A 24,681-nucleotide genomic window follows, 5' to 3' on the forward strand; every position below is an offset into this window, starting at 1 on the left:
GCACAGGCTGACAACATTTCGAGCACAGAGGAAACCACAATTTGGGTTGGGGGCAGATAACACGGAACGACCCCCCCCCCAGCTCTTCTCTTCCAGAAAGGCCAAGACAGGGGAAGGGCCAGCAGCGCCCACCACAGCCTTCCGCGGACCCCGAGAGGGGAGGCTCGGCGCGGAGACCGGGCTGCCTTCTCCGCTCGCCCTCGGGCCCGCCGGCCCCGCGTTCCCACGTTCGCCCGCAGCACCCGAGTGCAGAGCAGCCCCGGCCACCCTCCCCGCCCCTCCGCCCTCCGCGGCCAGGACAGCCAAGGGACCCAGGCTGTGCCTTACCTGATCTTCTCCATCTCTGCCGCAGAGGCCTGCAAGGGGAGAGAAAAGAGACAAGAGGGGCGAGTCAGTGGCAGGGCACGGCCTCACGCGCCGCTCGCACGCGCCGGCTCCGGCTCCGGCTCGGGCCCACGACGCCGCTCGACGACGACGCCGCCGCCGCCCGGCCCGCGTCCGCCCAGCGGGCCGCACATCTGCAGGCGCCGGGAGGCGAGCGCGGAAGAACGCAGCGCCGCCGCCGCACGAGCCTCGTGGACCCGGCAGGCAGGCGGGTGGGAAAGCAAGGCAAGGCAAGGCAAGGCGGCCGCCGGGGTGAGATGACTCAGGGGCGGGCGGGCGGGCGGCGGCAGCGGCCAGTAACAGGTTCCCGCGGCCGGGAGCGAGGCGAAAGTTGCGAGGCGGAGGGAAGGAGCGCGCCTGCCGCCACCGCCTGCCAGCCGCCGCCCCCAGCGTCCCCCGCCCCCGAGGGGGCAATCCGGGAGCGCGTCGCCCGCCCCTGCCAGAGAAGGCGGGAGGGAGAGAAAAAGAGAGGGGGGAAACGCCGCGCGCGCCCAGCAGCCTCCGCCGGACTTCCAGGGACCCCCGACGGCTTTCTGGCGCGCGCGCGCGGCTCCTCTCAACACCCCCCCCTCCCGACGAAGGCTTTTGGGTCGTTCCAGGCTGCCCCCCCTCCCCTCAGCGTAACCTTTGGATCGCCACGAGGAAAGTTTGGCCCGGGGTGGGAAGGCAGGAAGGCTGGCAGGCAGGAGGCGAGCGAGGGAAGGAGGGAGGGGCTCTCGTTAACCCTGTCCTTGCCGCCCGTCGCAAGACGGGCGAGCTCAACCCCGGGGTTGCGTTTTTTTTTGGGGGGGGGGAGGGGAGATCCCTCTGCCTCTTCTGCCTAAAGTGTGAGCAGCAGCAGGGGGTGGGGCGCGGGGAAGGGGGGGGGTCAGTCCTCCCGCCGTGGCTGTTGGGTCGAGGCGATCCTTACGGCGTGTTTCCCCCAGGCCGAGCCCATGGGAAGCGGCGCGGCGAGAGCGGAGTCACTCTGGGTGGGTGGGTGGGAGGGACCCCTGGGTGGGGCGCTTGGACTGTCTCGGAGCTCGGTCGGGCCACCCTTGTGAACTCTCCACCCTGGGGGCAATGGGTGTCATAGGGTCCCTGCGTCTCCGGACCCCTGTGGGGATCACGGTGCTGGAATGACAGCATCAGATTCCAGGGCCAGTAGGGAAAAGCCACCGATCTCAATCCCAAATGTGCTTCAAAGCAAATCAACCTCCTGTGCCAGATTAGATAGTCCGCGTTCTGCGCCACACGCTATAAAGCCCGGAATGGAAACCCGCTTGAGCTGCTTGTGTTTTACATTTCAAAAATCGCTTTCTTCTCTTTCCCCAGGGCTCATTCACTTCAACTCTCCCCTTTCCTCTCAGCCCCGGGTCCGCTGTTGCCTTGGCGATCGCTAGTAAAAAAAGCACGGCAAAGCAGACGGAATCCACCGATTCATGAGGTTCATTCTTGAATCTCACGCCCTGCGCAAGAGGAGAAGCCTGTGGCGAATGCCGGTGTGCCACATGCAAGGGGAGCCCTGCCATTTCTAACCCCCCCCCCCAAACTGTTAACCCTAAGTCAGGGGTAGTCAAACTGTGGCCCTCCAGATGTCCATGGACTACAATTCCCAGGAGCCCCTGCCAGCATTCGCTGGCAGGGGCTCCTGGGAATTGTAGTCCATGGACATCTGGAGGGCCGCAGTTTGACTACCCCTGCCCTAAGTCATATGCAAGCCAGTCCTGGCTGTGTCGGAGCATTAAGAGAGCACATGTGCTTACGTGCTGCACAAGCCATGTTCGTCTTGCCATCGCAGACCCCTGGGTAATCGCATCACTATGTGCAAGCATGCCTGCACAGAATCAAACTCCCAAGTTTGCACAGCTGCCTGTCACTGGGTTAAAAGGGGCATGTAGGTAGTCAACTTCTACAAAGTCCACCTTCAGGGCTCAGAGGGTCAGCCTTGCCTCCTTTGACCAGCAACAGCTGTCCAGGCTCTCAAGCAGATATCAATTGCTCTCAGGCCCATTTAACTGGAGGGATTGAACCAGGGACCTTCTGCATGCCAAGCAGAAGAAGAGTTGGTTTTTATACCCCGCTTTTCACTGCCCAAAGGAGTCGCAAAGTGGCTTACAAGTGCCTCCCCCTCCTCTCCCCACAACAGACACCCTGTGAAGTAGGTGGGGCTGAGAGAGTTCTGCCGTTACTGCTTTGTGCAGAAGTGCACTATCAGGGCTGTGACTAGCCCAAGGTCACCCAGCTGGCTGCATGTGGGGGAGCAGGGAATCAAACCCGGCTTCCCAGATTAGAAGCTGCTGCTCATAACCGCTATACCAGTCTGGGAAGAGACTGAAAGTCTAGAACAGTAATGGGACCACATCCTGGTGTATCAAAAACTCAAAACACTGTGAAAAATGCTGACAATCTTTACTGACGACTTGTGTGAACAACAAATTATCTCTTGTATACGGAAGCAACGCTGACACAGAAGTGCCGAAACTAGATGGATTAGAGTTGAAGGCTTCATTCCAACGTAAGGAAGTTGAGATTGTCTGAGGCTTGATTTGCCCGTGAGTCAATATTTAAATATTGGTTGTGCTCTTGATCACAATTTCGAATTCAGCCATCCGCAACAGCGGACATCTTGTGAAAGCGGCAAACTGAAAAACCAGATCAGCAGCCAGCTCCCTTCGGTGTCTGGCTCTCTAGTTTCGGTGTGTCTCTGTCAGCACTGCTTCTGTAGGCAAGAAATAATGCGTAAGTTGGCCCCAGACACTCACCCCAGTTTTTGCTTCCCACCTTCATTGTCAAAACAGGGAAACTCTCAAGCATCTGGGAGACCACGATATCGCAGGCCACATTTACTGGATGGACTGCAGGCAATGCAGATCTACTTGCAGCCAGGCTTCTCACCCATGAACAATAACAGCTGCCTTGTGCTGAGTCAGGCCTTTAGGTCAGCGTTGTGTACTCTTGGCCATCAGTGGCTCACCAGGGCTGAAGCTGCACAGAGCTTTTTTGCCAATCCCAGGTCGATTCAGTCCCTGCTGTCTACACTGAATACAATTTCCATTTTGATTTTGGGCGATTTAAATTTTCCCTCTGCAGCAGGATTGATCTGGAGAGACCGTACCTTTCCCCCGTGATATCCTGCTGGAGTGGATATCTGTGCAAGCACCAGGTCATGCCTGACCCTTGGGGTGACGCCCTCTAGCGTTTTCATGGCAGACTCAATACGGGGTGGTTTGCCAGTGCCTTCCCCAGTCATTACCGTTTACCCCCCAGCAAGCTGGGTACTCATTTTACCGACCTCGGAAGGATGGAAGGCTGAGTCAACCTTGAGCCGGTTGCTGGGATTGAACTCCCAACCTCATGGGCAGGAGCTTTCAGACTGCATGTCTGCTGCCTTACCACTGTGCCACAAGAGGCTCTAAGAGGAGTGGATATAACCCTCAATATTTGAAAAATCGACATGACTAAAGGTGCACGTCTCTGCTTGTCCCGAACTAACTTGCTGCCCAGCCTCCAACGCTGTAGAAAAGCCCTGATTGGCCAGGGGATCAGTTCAAAGGCTTCCTAGTTCCCAGGCTGCAAGGCTTTCCTTAAATAGGAAGCCCTAACTTCTCTTGGAAGAAGCTCCAGAAGCCCTAACTTCTCTCGGCAGAGATTTTTCTCTTGGATTTATTCCCCCTCCTCTGCTATCTCCAATCCTCTCCCCCTGCCTTCAAGAAAAGAATGAGGCTCCTGTTGCGCTTGGCTTCCCTACCTTCTGAGCTTCCATAATCACATGCAGAATACTTTTCCGTTTCAATGGGACGTAGGAATAGAGGAAGACCCGAGTTCAAATTGATCTGAATTCAGCAGCATCCACAACGGAATAAACGAAGCAATTGCAGAATCAGCCCAGGTCTCAGGCTGAGGTCTTTCAGTTCACCCCATAAGAAGAGAGGACAGCACAGTAGCGGCTGATCTCATCTGATCACAGAAGCCACATGGGGTCAGCATTTGGATGGGAGACCACCAAGAAGACTCTGGTGGCAAACAGTCTCTGATTCTCACTTGCCTTAAAAACTCCTCGCTGGCATCGCCAGAAGCCCCATGAGGCTTAAGGGGTCTTAAACACGTACTTTCCTGATCCTTTTAATGGAAGACGTTGGGGACTGAACCAAGGACCTTCTTCATGTACAGGAGATGTTCTGCCACTGAGCCATGACCCTTCTCCCTGTGTGTAGGGCATTGTGCCCCCAATCAAAAGCCCTTTTTCAGAGTTCCTGATCCTACTCACAGACATCTTTATATGCACAGGACTTCTGCACCCCACGTAAGATGGGGGCAGAGTTTGCTATCCCCGTGCTGCCCCCTCACTCCTACATGTTCAGTCCCTCGTGATACATTGCGTGAAAGGGTTTTTGGCCCTTAAACCGTATGTGTGGTTTACAGGGATGAGTTGGCCGTCTGTGGGGACCGCAGGGGGTGAAAGCTTTTAAGAGTTGTGCTAACCTTCCGAAAGGCTTTTATATTTCATCCGGTGTTTGCTTTGCAAAAGTGTCTGCATCAATTTTTCATTGTGTTCAAACGCAGCGTTCCATGAGTAAACTTAGCCTGGTATTACAGAAGGTTAGAAGCAAAGTTGTTCGGGAACAAAAGTTATTAGGTAGCATTAAGTGCATTGTGGCGCTATCAGAAGGACACTCTCTCTCTCTCTCCTCCCCCTCTCTTGACCCATGGTCTCATGAATGGCCCCGACTATCACTTTTATTGAGCCAACTGATTCAGTAGAGCAGAGAAGTAGAAGAAGAGCTTGTTTTATATACCCCACTTTTCACTACCTGAAGAAGTCCCAAAAGCAGCTTACAAACACCCTTCCCTTCCTCTCCCCACAGCAGACACCCTGTGAGGTTGATGGGGCTGAAAGAGCTCAAAGAGAACTGCTCTGTGAGAACAGCCCTGAGTTTCAGGGGAGGGCAGTATATAAACAAACAAACAAACAAACAAATATTTCTGAGAGAGCTCTGGGTTTAGAAATACTAGAGGTTGAGGGTAGAGTACAATGCCATGCACCCCATCTTCCAAATTACACGATGCACTAAACTATTATAATGTTTTATTGAAAGTTGTATGATGTTACAGACTGGATAATGTTCCATGTAAAGTTAGACAATGTTCAATGTAAACCGCCCAGAGCGGCAAAGAATGGGCGGTATAAAAATCCAAAGAAAAGAAAAGAAAGACAGAAAGAAAGAAAGAGAGAGAGAGAGAGAGAAAGAGAGAAAGAGAGAAAGAGAGAACAGTGACTAGCCCAAGGTCAACCAGTTGGCTGTATGTGGAGGAGCGGGGAATCAAACCTGGTTCTAAAGATAAGAGTCTGCTGCTCTTTAACCTCCACACCACATTAGTTTTCAGTAAGCTCTGGAATTGTGTAAGAACTCCCTGAGTACTGGATCTCATGGCCCTATTAAGAGAGTGAGAGTTTTCAATAGCAGCTACTTTCCAGGTATGTACCTATAACAATGGCCCTGTTGAATCATGTGCAGTGACAAGTCCCATAACTTCCAATTGTATTGACTAGGGTAGTTACATTACTGAACTGGCTGCAGAAGTTATTTCATATAGGAAGGCGAATGTAAGCTGCTTTGAGACTCCTTTGGGTAGAGAAAAGCGGCATATAAGAACCAACTCTTCTTCAGTAATATCAGGGCTCTCTCAGCCCCACCCACCTCACAGAGTGTCAGTTGTGGGGAGAGGAAAGGGAAGGCGACTGTAAGCTGCTTTGAGACTCCTTCGGGTAGAGAAAAGCAGCATATAAGAACCAACTCTTCTTCTTCTTCTAAGTGGTAAAACTAAATGGACAAATGATAATATTAAGAAAGAAGGCGGTACTTTTGTGAGATCTACCGAACGCCTGCAGCGATGGAAATAATTATTTAATTATACAACCATGATGCTATACAACCATAGGGACCAAGCCCTATGAAGATAGGTTGAGGGGCTTGGGAATGTTCAGCCTGGAGAAAAGGAGGTTGAGAGGGGACATGATAGCCCTTAAAGAGGTTGTATTGGAAAGGTTGTCACTTGGAGGAGGGCAGGATGCTCTTTCTGTTGGCTGCAGAGGAAAGGACGTGCAGTAATGGGTTTAAACTACAAGTACTAGTATAGGCTAGATATCAGGAAAAAAAATTTCACAGTCAGAGTAGTTCAGCAGGGGAATAGGCTGCCTAAGGAGGTGGTGAACTCCCCCTCACTGGCAGTCTTCAAGCAAAGGTTGGATACACACTTTTCTTGGATGCTTTAGGAAGCTTAGGGCTGTTCCTGCATTGAGCAGGGGGTTGGACTAGATGGCCTGTATGGCCCCTTCCAACTCTATGATTCTATGATGCACCTCAGGGACCACCATCAGTACTGCCACTTATTGACTTGCCAGAAAATATATTCATCAGAGGTAAGCCAATTATCAATGCACTAAAAAGTGCAATAAAATTATTGAATAATGGAAAGGCACCTGGAGCAGACCAAGTTACTTCTGAAATGATTAAAGCTGGGGGAGACATTCTGCTACAGCAGCTCCACACCCTCTTAACCAGGGGTAGTCAAACTGCGGCCCTCCAGATGTCCATGAACTACAATTCCCATGAGCCCCCTGCCAGCAAATGCTGGCAGGGGGCTCACGAGAATTGTAGTCCATGGACATCTGGAGGGCTGCAGTTTGACTACCCCTGCTCTTAACACTCATATGGTGCTCAGAATGCATATTCCATCAACATGGAAGAAAGCCATCATAGTGCCAATCCTGAAGAAAGGTGACAACCGAGAATGTAAGAATTACCATGGCATCAGCCTCTTGTCAATTATTAGCAAAGTGTTCATGAAGATCAAACAATCGAGGCTACAGGAACATTGTGAAGAGACTAGTAGAGAAGAGCCAGCAGGATTTAGGCCACATCGGGGATGTATTGATCAAATGTCCACCATCCGTCAACTAGCAGAGGAAAGAATTAGGTGTGGAAAGAGAACTGTCATCGTCTTTATTGACTTCAAATCTTGTTTTGGCTGTGTCCACTGGCCTTCTCTATGGAAGTTACTAAAAACTGAAAATGTGGCCCCAAAATAATCACCTCCAAACAGCATATGATGGTTCAAGTGGAGTGTGAGTTCGAAATGAGCTTTCAGAGGAGTTCACCATCCAGGCTGGAATGTGCCAAGTTGTGGCCTCTCCCGTAATTTTGAACATCATAGTGGATGCCGTTATGAGAAAAGTATTCAAGAATAGGCATGGAGTTCAATATGGCCCAAACAACTTCCTGACAGATCTAATGTTTGCAGATGATAGTGCTGTATTTGCCGATACAGATGCAAAGGTTACTAACATCCTCTATGACAGGGTAGTCAACCTGTGGTCCTCCAGATGTCAATGGACTACAATTCCCATGAGCCCCTGTTAGTGTTTGCTGGCAGGGACTCATGGGAATTGTAGTCCATGAACATCTGGAGGACCACAGTTGACTGCCCCTGCTCTGACATTGCCTGCATCGCCCCATCTTACAGCTGAAAAATAAATGTGGACAAAAACAAAGTCATAACCACAGATGGACCTCACAGATGGAGCCCAAACTGAGCAAGTCAAAGAATTTAAATACTTAGGCTCATTGGTGCAAGAAAAGAAAGTGTCATCTACCACTGAAGCCCTCAATAGGATTGGCTGAGCAACATCAGCATTTGCCACACTGGTGCCTCTGGAAGAAGACAAGCATCTCCCTCAAAATCAAAGTTTGTTTCTTCTGGATACTAATCCTGCCAGTCTTCCTATTTGGATCAGAACCATGGACTTTCCTAAAACTTGACATAAACAAACTTGAGACCTTCCAAATGTGATGCCTGCAGCAGATTCTGGGTGCCTCTCTATGTGATCATAATCGAAATGAGACAATTCAGACAAAATGTGACAACCAGGCGCAGATTAAAGAATAAAAGCGCAGACTGCAATGGTTTGGCCGTGTCTGCAGAATGAACACCAGCAGACGGCCTCATAAACCCCTCTGGCGAGAGAGACCAGATAAATGGAAGATCCAACAACTGGTGCCAAAGAAAACAGGGCTTCAACAGATCGAGGAAGACCTTAGAAACCAGCGGTTGATTATCCACATGGCCAAAACTACTGCCTCCGATCACCAAGAGTGAAAATGTATTATAAATAAGGCAAAAAATCCAGCGGCACCTACAGCAGAGTATTGGCTGAGAGGACAACCTGCTCCACCAATCACCAGCTAAAGGATAAAAAGGACAGATCCTTACCCTGGATACTTGAGGCTGATCCTGCGTTGAGCAGGGAGCTGGACTAGATGGCCTGTATGGCCCCTTCCAACTTTAGGATTCTAGGATTCTAAGCAGCAGCTGGACAGATCCTTTTCCTGGATGCTTTAGGCGGATCTGGCATTGAGCAGGGAGTTGGACTAGATGGCCTGTATGGCCTCTTCCAATTCTATGATTCTACCTCTGATCACTGCCTTTGATTATGATAAGTATGAGCATCAAACATTTTCATGGCCAAATTTATACCATCCCTGCTCTATAGGGTGGCCAGCTCTGGGTTTGGAAATACCTAGAGATCTGAGCGTGATGCCATGCAGTCCACTTTCCAAAGCAGCCATTTTCTCCAGGAGAAATGCAATACATATATTTTAAATAAATAAGTAGGCAATTTATGTAGCCTGGAGATCTGTTGTAATTCCAGATCTCCCTCCCCCACCTGGAGTTGGCAACCCTACTCTAGATATAGGTCGATCCTCATGAAACCTTAGCCTTTAGGAGACAAGACACATGGCAAAGTGGCAAAAAACACATGATGCAAAAGATCCTTTTTTGGACCACATTTTTTGCACCAATGAAGCTGCGGATCAATAGCGTGGGACAATGAAAATTCAGGTTGGAGCCTTTGCGCTCAGCAGATTGGTGTGACATGTGACCTGCAGAGCCAAGCACCGGCCCAACTGCTTTTGCCGCTTGGACCTGAACTGCGGAACAGGAGGCTGTCAATCTTCCTGCAAGTCACAGTTCAAAATGGGCGGTCCAGGTCTGGCTCGGGCTTTGAAAGGTCTGCCTTTCCCAGATGCAGTTTGGAAGGAATTCCTCTGCGGCCTTTGGTTTGTTCCTTGCTACAGAGCAGGTCTGTTTATTCTCCTGGGCTCCAAGATCACTGCAGATGGGGACTGCAGCAAAGAAATTAAAAGACGCTTGAGCCTCTTGTGGCGCAGAGTGGTAAGGCAGCCGCCTGAAAGCTTTGCCCATGAGGTTGGGAGTTCAATCCCAGCAGCCGGCTCAAGGTTGACTCAGCCTTCCATCCTTCCGAGGTCGGTAAAATGAGTACCCAGCTTGCTGGGGGGTAAACGGTAATGACTGGGGAAGGCACTGGCAAACCACCCCGTATTGAGTCTGCCATGAAAACGCTAGAGGGCGTCACCCCAAGGGTCACACATGACTCGGTGCTTGCACAGGGGATACCTTTACCTTTACCTTTACCTGGGGAGGAAAGCTATGGCAAATCTAGACAGCATCCTAAAAAGCAGAGACATCACCCTGCCAACAAAAGTGCGTTTAGTCAAGGCTATGGTCTTCCCAGTTGCAATGTATGGCTGCGAAAGTTGGACCATAAGGAAGGCCGAGCGTCAAAGAATTGAGGCTTTTGAACTCTGGTGCTGGAGAAGACTCTTGCGAGTCCCTTGGACTGCAAGGCGAACAAACCAGTCAGTCCTCGAGGAGATCAGCCCTGACTGCTCTTTAGAAGGCCAGATCCTGAAGATGAAACTCAAATACTTTGGCCACCTCATGAGAAGGAAGGATTCCCTGGAGAAGAGCCTAATGCTGGGAGCGATCGAGGGCAAAATAAGAAGGGGACGACAGGAGGTGGCTGAATGGAGTCACAGAAGCAGTCGGTGTAAACTTAAATGGACTCCGGGGAATGGCAGAGGACAGGAAGGTCTGGAGGATCATTGTCCATGGGGTCGCGATGGGTCGGACACGACTTCGCACCTAACAACAACAACAACAACACAGAGCAGGCCCCACTTCAAAGCTGGTCTGACCTCATCAGAGCTCGGAAGCAAAGTGGGGTCAGGTCTGCTTAGTGCTTGGATGGGAGACCACCAAGAAACTCCAGGGTTCCTACGGAAGGGCAGGCAATGGAAGACCACTTCTGTTCAGCTCTGGCCTCAAAAACCGAATGGCGTTGCTGTAATCTGGCTGTGACTTGGACACACACATACCCAGAGCTCCTCCTTTGCAGGAGGGGACAGTACCGGGTCCCTATGCCCCACATCAAGCTCAACCAACCCAACTTTGCTGGCCCTGCCTAGGCACAAGGGGTCTGAAGAAAACATGGATGGGAAAAGCACGGAGAAGCCAACCAGGACGGTCTGAAATGAAACAGACTGAGTAAAAGGAGACGACTAACACACGGCTCTGTTTACCACACTCCGCTAAATAACTTGTGTGTGGGTGTACAACATAATGCAGAGAAGTAGTTAACGGGGATGTGTATAATTGCATCAAGCAATTTAATGCTTGGAGGATGCTATTCAGTGTTCAGCCACGGTAATATTGGAGAGGCAATCAAATTTCTGTTGCACCATGGACGTGTCCTCAGAGTTTCCTTCCTGGACATTTTGCAATGTAGATTATCGTCCTGAATTGATTTAGAGTAGGGGATCCCAAAGTGGGCAGGACACCACCCCTGGGGGTGGTAGAAGGATCCAGGTGGGCAGTGCAGAATTTGGTTGCAATAGGGAGGGCAGCAGTCTGACTCTTCCTGTTGCAGTTATGTTTTCCTAGCAAGAGACGTTCCCAGGTGGCTAGCCATGGCCTGCCTCTGGGTAGTAGGACCCTGGACTTCCTTGGTGCTCTCCCATCCCAGTGCTGACCACGGCCAACCCTGCTTAGCTTCCTGAAGAAAACGAGAGCTTCAGAAGGTGGACTGGATGGGATCATGGTCCTGCTGAGCGCCTTCCCCTCCTCTGACTCTGCCCTTGCTGGGCTCCACCCCAGTTCTCCAGGAAATTCTTAAGCCAAGGTTGGCAACCGTTCCCCAAAAGTCTCCATCTTTGAGAGACTGGAAAATCCTTCTTCTGCTTGCTCCTGGATATGGGACTTTCTGTTGCTTGCTTCAATGAGGACCCAAAGTAGCTTTTACAAATGACCTTTACAAAGAATTTAAATATTTCTTTCCAGACTAAAATGTAGCCACTGCATAAGAACCAAAATAGAAGTGTAGGCGATATAGTGTGTTTTGAATTAGCAGTAGAAGACCTAATACCAGGAAAGTGGTGTGTGTTCGCATGTGTGGGGAGGAGGGGGCACGTGGCCTGGGAACCAAGGGGGTCAGTAGCCTGAAAAAGTTTGGGAACCACTGATTTAGAGTGTTGTGCTAGTAACTGAATCCCCATACATGCCATGGGAGCTTGCTGGCTGACCTTGGGCCAGTCACACTCTCCCAGGCTAGCCTACCTCACTGGGTTGTTGTGAGGAGAAAATGGAGGAGAAAAGATAGATGAAAGCTGCCCTGGGTCCCTCCTGCGGAGAGAGGCGGGGTAAAGGTAAAGGTAAAGGTATCCCCTGTGCAAGCACCGAGTCATGTCTGACCCTTGGGGTGACGCCCTCTAGCGTTTTCATGGCAGACTCAATACGGGGTGGTTTGCCAGTGCCTTCCCCAGTCATTACCGTTTACCCCCCAGCAAGCTGGGTACTCATTTTACCGACCTCGGAAGGAGGGAAGGCTGAGTCAACCTTGAGCCAGCTGCTGGGATTGAACTCCCAGCCTCATGGGCAGAGCTTTCAGACGGCTGCCTTATCACTCTGCGCCACAAGAGGCTCTAGAGGCGGGGTACAAATGAAGTAAATCATAATCAATATTAAACAACTGGGCAGGATTGGTCTGCTCTGAGCAGCCAAGGGGAAGGAAGCAGTCAGCTAGCTCTCAATGGTTGCCAGGTGTATTGGGAAGTACCTGGAGAATTTGAAGGTGGAGCTGGGAATGGGTGGGATTTGGGACAAGAAGGGGCCTCCATGGAGTACAATGCTATGGAGGCCACCCTCCAAAGCAGCCCTTTTCTTCAGTGGAACTGATCTCTTTAGTCAGGAGATGAGCTAGAATTCCCAGGGATCTCCAGGTCCCACCTGGGGACTGGCATCCCTATGGTACCCTTTTATAATACAGGATACTGCAGTGGGACAATCTGATAGCTGATCAGGAGAACAAGGCTGAACATCCATTGTCTGAGGTTGCCCTCACCACTATGGGAAATTCCTGGCGCTATGGGGTGTAGCAGAAGTCTGCGGATGGCAGAGTTTGAGGAATGCTCAGCAGGTGCATGATTCCATGGAGTCTATAGTCTATAGCAGGGGTGGTCAACCTGTGGCCCTCAGATGTTCGTGGACTACAATTCCCATGAGCCCCTGCCAGCATTTGCTGGCAGGGGCTCATGGGAATTGTAGTCCACGAACATCTGGAGGGCCACAGGTTGACTACCCCTGGTCTATAGGATTTCCAGAGCTGGAGCTGGCAACCAATGCTGCCAAACGGACCGTGGGTCTGATCGTATGAGGCCGCTTCATGCGATCCCGTGTGCAGGTTCACGAGATTCTGACTTTCCAGAAGAGTAAAAGAGTACTAGATTGCAGGGAAGTCCCTAGAAGCAACCGGTCTCCTTGAAAAGAGGAGGAGGATCTTAATTGGATCCTGCAAAGCATTTCCGATGTGCCTAATACCCAAAGGTTTCTGCCACTCCGCCCCACCTCACAGGATACCAAGAATACGTATTTTTGAAATAAAGGGGTCGCTCGTCTCTGTCCCCCGCCCCTCCCAAACAAAACACAGAGACACCGTCTTCTTTATTTTACTTTTCCGCCTTTCCTGCAAAAGGCCCGGAAGAAAGAGCGCAACTGAGATGTTGCAACTCGACCCAAGAGGCTGGGACTGGGCTCTGATGGTATTTTGATAGCGGAAAGGTCCTGAGAAGTCAGTCCCCTCCCGCTCCTTGAACTGCGCGCTGCTGCATGTGCCTTCGCATTAGCATTCCTGACGGCAAGTCCCAACCGGGAGTCGAAACAGAGCCCGTTCTTCCACGCCCACACAAAAAAAACGGGGAGTCGTTAGGATTTGCAAGAGGGCACAGGGACCGGAGCAGGCTCTCAGGGGTAGTCAAACTGCGGCCCTCCAGATGTCCATGGACTACAATTCCCATGAGCCCCTGCCAGCATTTTCTGGCAGGGGCTCATGGGAATTGTAGTCCATGGACATCTGGAGGGCCGCAGTTTGACTACCCCTGCTCTGGAGGATGCCTTTGGAAAAAAGGAAGCTGTGTTTGCTGAACTAGCCTCTCCCCCACCCCTCCCTGATCCCTTCCCCTCCTCCTGCACCTACCTGAGGAAACATTGCCTGAATCCCATCTAGCGGCTGCACTTCTCCTGCTTTCCCCGTGTGATGCTATTTTTAGACAGGGGTTTCATCCAATTGCTGCTCGGGAGGCCAGTTGTCAAGGCGAGCCCGAGAAAAAAACGGTGAAGGCGGAATTTGTCAATGATTCAGTGCTGCTGGCTGTTTGCTAGCTCCGTCTGCGGACTCGGGGACAGTCTGAGCGCCAGGATGCAGCGGTCAGGGTCGGACTTCGAAGGGGGGGGGGAGCTCAGGGCTGATATGTCAATGTAGTACGTGCAATGGGCCCTGTGCTTCCAGGGGCCCTGTGGGGTGCTTCCCCCCCCCACCCCATGGATCAGGGTTGTAGCCCCTCTCCTCCCCCCTTTTCCTTCTTTAAGGAGACTTGGGGAGACATCCCTTTCCACTGTGGAAGTGGGGTCAGTCTGGCTGCTCCTGCCACAGTTGTATTCTGCTAGAGCCCCATGCCATAAGGAAGGCCGAGCGTCAAAGAATTGAGGCTTTTGAACTCTGGTGCTGGAGAAGACTCTTGCGAGTCCCTTGGACTGCAAGGCGAACAAACCGGTCAGTCCTAGAGGAGATCAGCCCTGACTGCTCCTTAGAAGGCCAGATCCTGAAGATGAAACTCAAATACTTTGGCCACCTCATGAGAAGGAAGGACTCCCTGGAGAAGAGCCTAATGCTGGGAGCGATCGAGGGCAAAAGAAGAAGGGGACGACAGAGAATGAGGTGGCTGGATGGAGTCACTGAAGCAGTCGGTGCAAACTTAAATGGACTCCGGGGAATGGTAGAGGACAGGAAGGCCTGGAGGATCATTGTCCATGGGGTCGCGATGGGTCGGACACGACTTCGCACATAACAACAACAACAACAACAACAAAGAGCCCCTCTGATGCTACGGGCCCCTCAAGCCACTCCTGGGGTAGCCCGGGGTGGAGCTTAGCCTACCTTTCTTCCAAGGTGCTCAGAGCAATGGACACGATTCCCTTTCCCTATTTCATCTTTTCAGCCACCTTGAGAGGCAGGTTAAGGGGTGGAAAAAGGGATTGGTTCAAGGTCACCCCTGACCAATAGGTTTCCTGTCCCTGTGGGGATTGGCAGCCCTTTTCAACCTTTTGACCAAGGAGGTACCACTGAAATGTTTTTGGGGCTTTGAGGTACGAGGATGTGATGTCAGCTGGCCACGCCTCTCTGCCACTAGTGAGAAGGGCCTTGACTGGCCACGTTTTAAATGGCTGGGCTCCTCCCTTCCCACCCCTTCCAGGCCTATCATCGGCTACTTTGGGAGGGGGTGGGTCAACCCGTCCAAATAAGGGTAGATTAAAAAATAAAATTAAAAACGCTTTGTATTAAATCCATGGGTTCAGAGGCCAGGACACTGGGGGTTCATTACAGCTCTTTATTCACCCAAGCCCATCTCACTGAACCAACTTTCTCAACCTTACCCGATATATTCAGATCCTGAACAAAAGGATCTTTCCACCCACGAACCTCATTGGTCCTATATGCAGATCTCTCATTGGTCGTTAACACTGGCATCTCATTGGTTACAGAACAACAGTCATCCTTGTTTCCCATTGGCTGTTTTTATCATTCTAGCTAGGATCTCTAGCTCCCCATTGGGTGTTTTACAATCCCTGCTCAGAGGAATCACATACACAATACTTTTCTCTTCACCCAGAGCCAGAAACAGCAGGCACAGGGTAGGAGGGCTCTCCCCAGTCACCATTTTGAACCCCCCCAGGCCATAGCACCATTGAGGGGTCTTCGTGGTGTCATGGTTGGGGAAACCCTGGCTACTGCCCTGCACTCACCCGCAAATAATCTTTGTACCACAAAGCTTAGAAGGGGATCCCGGACAAATCACCAGTCTCAACAGACCCTGCCTCAGAGGAATATTGTGAAGATGAAATAGAGAAGAAGAAGAAGAAGAGTTGGTTCTTATATGCAGCTTTTCCCTACCAGAAGGAGTCTCAAAGCGGCTTACATTCACCTTCCCTTTCCTCTCCCCACAACAGATACCCTGTGAGGGAGGTGAGGGAGGGGTCAGTCTGGTGGCCATGGCAACAGAGATGCTCCTCCCCTGGAAACCCACCCTCTTGCAAACAGTTTTGCACCATTTCTCCAAGAAAGATACTCCCCCCCCCCCAAGGAAGAAGAAGAGTTGGTTCTTATATGCTGCTTTTCCCTACCCGAAGGAGTCTCAAAGCGGCTTACAGTCGCCTTCCCTTTCCTCCCCCCTCAACAGACATCCTGTGAGGTGGGTGAGACTCAGAAAGCCCTGATATTCCTGCTCAGTAAGAACAGCTTTATCAGGGCTGTGGTGAGCCCAAGGTCACCCAGCTGGCTGTATGCGAGGGAGAGGGGAATCCAACCCGGCTCAACAGATTAGAAATCTACACTCCTAACCACTACACCAAGCTGGAATGATCCTCTTTTGCACTGGAGAGTGGAACAGAAATGGAACACATGCACTGGCTACCTACATAACATGAGTCTGGTAGCCACACCCCTAATCTATGACTCAGAATTTATTAACAGTGTTGTGGTTAAAGGGTTGGAATAGGATTTGAGAAACCCAGGTTTTGAATCCTCACTTGTGTCAGGGAAGCTTGCGGGTGACTTTGGGCTGCTCACACACGTTCAGCCTAACCTTCCTCACAGGGTTGTTGTGAGGTTCCATGGAGGAAGGCGGGATATAAAGAAAACAACTCAATTAAGTATATTCATTAGTTCTGTCCACATAATCAGGGAGCCTGGGAAAACAGGATTCTTTATCTCATCAATGGAAACTGCACACTTACAGTTTCTGTGTGTCCCTGGGCTCTGTAACAAGAGGTGTGGGAACTAGTGGGCTATGCGAATTGGCACAGTTCTCCTCTGCTCTGCATGACCTAGTCTGTACACATACATACATCATGTGTATGGAGTTTTAAAAAGTTCCTTTTCCAATGCACAACTTTTGATTCATTTGTCTTGGGGTGTGTGTTTGGGGGGGAATCAAGGGTGCCAATGAGTTTCACATAAGTTTACCCCAAAGGGCAAACAGTTCCCACTCCCTGGTCGTTTCTGATTTGGGAAGTGGCCCCAAGGAGATGTAGAGTGGACCCTCCCCTTTCTGTGATCCTAATTGATCCCTGAGCACTTGGCAATTCAGTTTTGAGCTTAAAAGTCACTGTGCCCCTCTGCTGGGACCCAGGGAAGGTACACACCTGTCTGAGACGCGTAGATTTTGACGTCCACTTTGTGTGGTGAGCGGCTACACTATTGATCATCTGCCAGATGAAAGGCTAGGAAACCTGACTGTCGCATAGAGATTATGTGGGCAAACGAAAAACCATTGATCGAATACTAGGAATAAAACATTTCATCTCTCTCAAGGCTATCTCAAATGCTGTCTGTGTATTTATGTTCAGCAGTGGAAGATCCCTGCTCTGTCACTGGCTCCGAGGGAGAAACAAGGCCAAGTAGCCCTCCAGACTCCAGAATCTGGGAGGAAATTCAAATAAGGACAATTTAGAATCACAGAGTTGAAAGGACCCTCTAGGGTCATCTAGTCCAACCCCCTGCACAATGCAGGAACTCACAACTACCTCCCCAACCACAGTGATCCCAATTCCATGCTCCAGTGATTTCCCCCCCCCCCCAGAATCCATTTGGGAAGCATTTCTGTATTGAGTAATGACACAGTGATGCTAATGACTAATGACTGAAGTGCACATGGATGGCAATTAGTCTACAATCACTGCAGCATCCTACGTTTGGCAAATGAGACAGGTCACCCCTCTGCACAGCCTGTCAATCACAATATCAAAAGTAAATATTGAATTGTAGGCATTCAGGTGTGTATTTCCATAAGTCTCTCTTAAGGGTCTGGGAGAATTCCAGGCGGCTTTGGGGGTGAGTCATCCCCAGCTTTACCTCCCACTGCTGTGTTGAGTTTAAGGGATGCTGGAAGGTGGAATATATTTATTTCTATTGCTGAGAGAGACATCTTGTCAAAGTTAGATTAGAAGAAGAAGAGTTGGTTTTTATACCCCGCTTTTCACTGCCCAAAGAAAACTCAAAGCGGTTTACAATTGCCTTCCCTTTCTTTCCCCACAACAGACACCCTGTGAGGCAGGTGGGGCTGAGAGAGCTCTGACAGGGCTGTTCTTATAGAAGACTGTGACTGGCCTAAGGTCACCCAGTTGGCTGCATGTGGAGGAGCCTGGAATCAAACCTGGCTTGCCAGATTAGAAGCGACCGCTTCTAAGGTACAACCCCTACACCACCATAGCCCTTCCTCACGGTCTGCAAGGGTCTTCCACCAAGCTTTTGTTTGGAGCACATGATCCTATAATATCTAATGTGGTCCCCTACAAAAACATCCCCAACAACAGCATCTCGGTCTGGAAAGACCCATGGAAAAGGTCTGGAAAACATTTTAAACATATAGAAAATTCCCTTGAGCCACAAGAAAAAATGGGGGAGAGCCAGCTTGGTGCAGTGGTTAGGAGTGCGGACTTCTAATCTGGTGAGCCGGATTTGATTCACTGCTCCTCCTCCACATGGAACCAGCTGGGTGACCTTGGGCTTGCCACAGCACTGAGAAAGCTGTTCTGACTGTAAGCTGCTTTGAGACTTATATAATAAGAACCAACTCTTCTTCTTCTTCTTCTTCTTCTTCTTCTTCTTCTTCTTCTTCTTCTTCTTCTTCTTCTTCTTCTTCTTCTTCTTCTTCTTCTTCTTCTTCTTCTTCGTGGTTTAATTAACAAATGAATACAGAGGCAAGGAACACAAGGGAAGCCCTTGGCCTCTTCACCCTGTTTGTTGGCCCTTTGTAGTGACTGTCTGGCCTTATTGGCCCTCCATAGCACCTGGGTGGCCACTGTGCAGAGCAATTTGCTGGACTAGATGGACCACTGGTCTGATCCAGCAGGGGTCTCCTCATGCTGCTACATTTAATGGCCTGACTAGGAATATTTCACCTGTGTGAATGAGCTGTACACAGAAGTCACCTGAAAGAGCCCTATTACATGTGAAAGACTTGAACCAGCTTCGTGCTCTTCTGAGTTCATTTCCCCACTCCATGATCCCCTCCCCCCGAAAAAAAAAAACAATTGGAACTATTAATTGAGAGGAATGTAGATGAGCCCATGAGCCGTCTTGAATTAAGGTACAACCACAAGAAGGAGAAGTCAAAAAGGAAGGATTAACATTTCTCTTATAGTAGGAAATATGAGCCTCTTGTGGTGCAGAGTGGTGAGGCAGCAGAAATGCAGCCTGAAAGCTCTGCCCGTGAGGCTGGGAGTTCAATCCCAGCAGCCGGCTCAAGGTTGACTCAGCCTTCCATCCTTCCGAGGTCGGTAAAATGAGTACCCAGCTTGCTGGGGGGTAAACGGTAATGACTGGGGAAGGCACTGGCAAACCACCCCATATTGAGTCTGCCATGAAAACGCTGGAGGGCGTCACCCCAAGGGTCAGACATGACCCGGTGCTTGCACAGGGGATACCTTTACCTTTACCTTATAGTAGGCAGGCCAGTCACCACCCACATCCTTTCCCCATTTAAAATGGCAGGTAGGCACGGCGGCCCGTTATTCACAAGCAACCGTGGCATAATTGGCTCAGAATAATTCATTATGAGGATCAAGGGCAACATCACAAAGTAGCAAGCAAGCTTTCAAGTTCCCCAGAAACTTCTTCAGGCTACATGTTCAGTTACCAAAAAAGAAAGAAAAAGAAAAGGAATTGCAAAGCATACCATAGAAATTCCACATTTAGTGACTAGCCTGGCTAGATGCTTGAAAGCATGAAACTGTATTAGGCTAGCACTGATCACAAGTAGGTTTGCCAACCTAGAGGTCAGCCTTCTTTCAACCTCTCAAGCCCTGAAATATTTTTCAGGCGTTGAGGAGCCCCAGAAGGGGTGGCGTGCCTCCTCAGAGAAGTGGGCGTGGATGTAAGAGGTGGGAGCTGGCCAGTCAATCGGTCAATCATTGACCGTTTCCATTGTGGAGAAAGAGAGTAGGCTGTAGATCAACAGGGGAAGGGGGCTCAGAGCCCTCACTGCAGGTCATTCTATCCACGACATGCCAGAAAAATAAATATCATTGTCCATTGCAGAGCACTGGCAACAGTCTGAGACATCTGGACGCTTAACAAGGATTAAATTAAATAAAATAAAACACTCCCTGGAAGATCCTGGATGTAATTTAGAATCAACATTTCCAGACTCCAGGGCCTAGTCTGCACACACAGGATAATGCACTTTCAATGTGCTTTGGCAGCTGGATTTTCCTGTGCGGAACAGGAAAATCTACTTCGAAAGTGCATTGAAAGTGCATTATCTATTGTGTGCAGACTAGGTCCAGGTCAGACCTGCCATTCCCTCCAGAATTGCAACATCATCATAAGGTGGAGAGCATTTGCTCCAGGGAAAATAGCAGCTTCAGGGGTAAGACTGTAGGAAATCACCTTTGCGTCCACCCCAAATACTGCCTTTCCCAGGCATTGCTTTCATATCTTTGAGAATTTCCCAAGACAGAGTCCGCAACTTTAAATCTGAAAACAGAGTTTCTTGCTGAGTTACAGTCCTGCAGTAAAGCTGGTGTACAAACTCAATGAAGGGTGATGGGCAATTTATTCATTATCTTTATCAGTCCCCACTCTCTTTCCCCCAAAATGGCTTACATAGTTCTCCTCTCCTTCATTATATCATCACAACAACCCTGGGAGGTAAGTTAGGTGGAGAGTTTGTGACGGAATCAGGGTCACCCAATAAGCCCCCATGGCTGAAGGGGGACTCAAACCTGAGTCTCCAAAATCATAGCACTACACTAACCACTGTAGCACCCCAATTGATACTAAATGTTTCAGCTGTATCCAGCCATGAGGCACATGGCTACACCAGGGTTTCCCAACCATGGTACCAAGGTACTGTGACAGCCCCTCAATGGTACCACAGTGTGAGGGATTTCAAAATGGCGGATGGGGAGAGCCCTGCCACTCTACGAAATAAAATTTTTTATAATCCTACCCTTATTTGGGAGGTTGACCTGCCCCCTCCCAAAACAGGCAGTGATGGAACTCGAGGAAATGGGCAGGGAAGGGGCCCGGCCATTTAAACCTTGCCCAAGGCTCCCCTCACCTCTGAGAGGGTGTGACAGAGATGTGTGGCTAGCTGACATCACTTCCTGGTTCCTCGAAGCCTGAAAAATATCAGTGGTAACTCTATGGTCAAAACATTGAAAAAGTCTGTACTGTGGAGCTAACTCAGTAAGTAATAGCAGCTATTTGCCTAGGGCAGGGGTAATCAAACTGCGGCCCTCCAGATGTCCATGGACTACAATTCCCAGGAGCCCCTGCCAGCGAATGCTGGCAGGGGCTTCTGGGAATTGTAGTCCATGGACATCTGGAGGGCCGCAGTTTGACTACCCCTGCCCTAGGGACACTATCCTGGAATTATGCTCCACTGAACAAAATATCGCTTCCTTCTATGTAGTCCTGTTTAGGGGTGCTCCCTAAACTGTGACGTTCACTACTGGTGACTTTAATCACGGCCACTTGCATTCGCTGGCAGGGGCTCCTGGGAATTGTAGTCCACGGACATCTGGAGGGCCGCAGTTTGACTGCCCCTGGATTAGACAGATTCAAGGAGGAGAGATCCATCAATGGCTACTAGCTCTGTTGATGAAATGGAACCTCCACTGCCAGAGGTAGTAAACCTCTGAACGTCCATGGTAGGAAGCAGCATCAGAGGAAGGCCTTGGCCTCCTGGCCCTGTTCTTTGGCCCTAGGTAGCCACTGTGTGAAGCAGCATGCATCTCACGTTCTTACGTATCATATTCTTATGCATCAGATTCTTATGCAATACACTAATGGGGAAAAAAATTACCTGTGCATATTGCAAAGCTATCTTTAGGTTAATGCTCACCAGGTTGACATATATTCTTCATTCTTTACCCAGTCCCATTTAACTTGTAATAAGTGCCTACTTTACAGTGCTTCTAGCATTTGGGCTGCGGTTTCCATGCAAACCGGAATGACCCATCCTAGATTGATTTCACTCACTTCTCTACCCCACGCAGTTCCGTTTCCAAATGCTTTCGGCTGTAACCAGCCACGAGGCACATGGTTCTTGTGCTGGAAGGACAACCTTTGACATAAATACCCAGATTGCAAAGGTCTAAACCAGTGGTGCCCAAATGGTGGCTCTCCAGTTGTCCACGGACTACAGGGGCTCATGGTAATGGTAGTCCATGGATATCTGGACAGCAACAGTTTGGCCACCCTGGATCTACACCATGCTGTGGTGCTAACCAGAGAAGTCGCTATCCTCTGTTTGTTATGAGCCGTCAAGTCAGTTCTGATTTGTGATGGCCCTATGAACTAATATATAGAGCCTCTTGTGGCGCAGAGTGGTAAGGCAGCCATCTGAAAGCTTTGCCCATGAGGCTGGGAGTTCAATCCCAGCAGCCGGCTCAAGGTTGACTCAGCCTTCCATCCTTCCGAGGTCGGTAAAATGATTACCCAGCTTGCTGGGGGGTAAAACGGTAATGACTGGGGAGGGCACTGGCAAACCACCCTGTATTGAGTCTGCCATGAAAATGCTGGAGGGCGTCACCCCAAGGGTCAGACATGACCCTGTGCTTGCACCGGGGATACCTTTACCTTTACCTTTATGAACTAATAGCCTCCAAAAGGTCCTATCATTAGCAGCCTTGCTCAGGACCAGAAAGCTGAAGGCTATGGCTTCCTTTACTGAGTTAATCACCTTGTAAAAGCTGCTATGACACTTCCCTTGGCCTTGAATTAGGGCTATCAACCTCATGGTAGGACCTGAAAGTGTCATGAAGTAGACATGAATCTGCTTTATACTGCAACAAACCATCAAGGTCAATATTTAGGCTGTTGTCCTAGGAACACTTTCCTGGGAAGAAGCCCTATTGAATAGAATGAGACTCATGTCTAAGTAGACCTATATAGGATTGCTCCCTTAAAAGTCCCATCAAGGTCAGCGGCTTTCTAGAGGTGAAGATGCTAGTGATTGAACCTAGAACTTCCTGCATACAAAGCACTTCCAATGAGCCATAGCCATAATCCAGCCCCAGAATTGCAAATGACCTACAGACTACAGAAGAAATAGCAGCTTCAGAGGATGGATTTGATGGTAGAACATAGAGTCTTGGAGAAATGGAAGTCCAAGGGTGGTCACATCTTGGCTGAGCTCCCTTTCCTTTTCAAACTTGTTACGCATGGCAGGATCTCTGCCTTATGCCTTGGCACACTGTCTTCTATAACCAATGGCACCCCGCAATAGTCTAGGCTTAAGCTAAAGCCATGACACTGCGAGGGTCAGCCGAGCCAGGCCAGACTCCATCTTAGAAATCTTGCTCTCTGCCTTAGGTTTGGAATGACAGCCTTTGCCTGACCCATAGGTGCCTCTGGAGTCAAGCTCGCATCAGCTCCCCCCCCCCCTTGTATTTCTAAGCGAGTGGACTGGCTTCCTCCTGTTTGCCTAAGGGCTCCTAGGAAAATCCTTTGTCTTGCAATATTTTTCACACTTGGCCCCTCTGCCAGGGGATATTTCCTCCCCACACCCTGCCAGCTAGACCTGATGGCTCTCTTCCTCAGAGCCATTAATACCTTTATCCAAATCCATTTACGGCCATCACCCCCCACTTGGCCAGGTATTGTCCTAATCTCTGGGGACCCTGGAAACTTCCAGCACATGCTTACCTGAGCCTTGTCACATAGCCCCCTTCCCAAAACCCTATAAAAACTGTGGCTTCACACAGACACTCTGAGTGTCTTCCAACCCGGGACCTCCCACGCTGGTTCGTGCTTCTTCCTCTGACCCACCACTCCTCGGACAGGTAACTATCAAGCCTTCCACTCTTCCTCCCCCTTCTCTATATGACTGCTTGTATGTGTGCTAGCTATTTCTGTGTCTTTTTGTTATTTTCCTTTCAATAAAAGCTTATATTAATATTTTACCATTTAAATCTGTGTTTGCCTTGAGTTCCTACGGGTGCAATCGACCCTCGTATACAAAGGTAACGATCCGATAACGCTAAGTTACCCCCCTCGCAGCATTTGAGCTAAAATTCCCCACAAGCTCAAAGATACGTGTTTTAGGACACGTGTTCAGCAATTTGGGTAACAAACTCCACAAGCAAAACTCTAAATTTCTAGGAATTTCCCCAGCTGGAGATGGTGGCCACCCTAGCTGTTGGGTCTGCTTGGCCCAAACTAATTAGCTGCCTCAAGCCTCCAACGCTATAGAAAAGCCCTGATTGGCCAGGGTGTCAGTTCAGAGGCTTCCTCGTTCCCAGGCTGCAAGGCTTGCCTTAAAAGGGAAGCCCTAACTTCTCTCAGCAGAAGCTCCAGAAGCCCAACTTTTCTCAGCATAGATTTGCCTCTTGGTTTTTTCTCCCCTCTCTGCTGTCTTCAATCCTCTCCCCGCACCTTCAAGAAAAGAAAGAGGCTCCTACTGTGCCTGGCTCCCCCCTCCCCTTCTGAGCTTCCCTAATCACATGCAGAACACTTTTCTGTTTCAATGGGGAGGGGGGGGAATAGAGGAAGACCCAAGTTCAAATCGATCTGAATTCAGCAGGATCCACAACAGAATAAGCAAAGTAAGTGCAGATCAGCCTTACTTAGAAGTGAGTCCCATTATCTCCAACAAGGCTTCCTCCCAGAAAAGTGTTGCTAGGACAGCAGCCTAAATTGGCATCTTTTTCTTTCCTTTCTGTGTGTCGAGGGAGGGCTGCCATAGCCCCAATGCACGGCGCTTCCTGTATATACAGAAGAGCTTTTTAAAGAAGCCGCAGCAGCGTAGACCGAATGAAAGGTGTGAAATTACAGCTCGGAAATGAACATCCATTTGCAATTCCTTACCGAATGCCCTGCGGCTAGCTGCTGATGAA

The 24,681-nt window shown here is 49.9% G+C and overlaps 1 protein-coding gene across 7 annotated transcripts in view; it reads right to left on the bottom strand.

The window, feature by feature from the left end:
* Window positions 1–24,681, bottom strand: part of BEGAIN (brain enriched guanylate kinase associated) — a 287,735-nt gene that overhangs the window by 208,435 nt on the left and 54,619 nt on the right. For 6 of the 7 annotated variants that reach the window (XM_077323688.1, XM_077323690.1, XM_077323689.1 and 3 more), the window contains one exon: window positions 328–356. In XM_077323688.1, the coding sequence (XP_077179803.1) occupies window positions 328–356 (29 nt within the window). Of the gene's footprint in view, window positions 1–327; window positions 357–1,009; window positions 1,064–24,681 lie in introns of those variants that run through there. The other variant, XM_077323694.1, reaches the window with a different exon arrangement.

The sequence above is a fragment of the Paroedura picta genome, chromosome 2 (genome assembly GCF_049243985.1).
Source record: "Paroedura picta isolate Pp20150507F chromosome 2, Ppicta_v3.0, whole genome shotgun sequence".
NCBI classification, from domain to species: Eukaryota; Metazoa; Chordata; class Lepidosauria; order Squamata; family Gekkonidae; genus Paroedura; species Paroedura picta.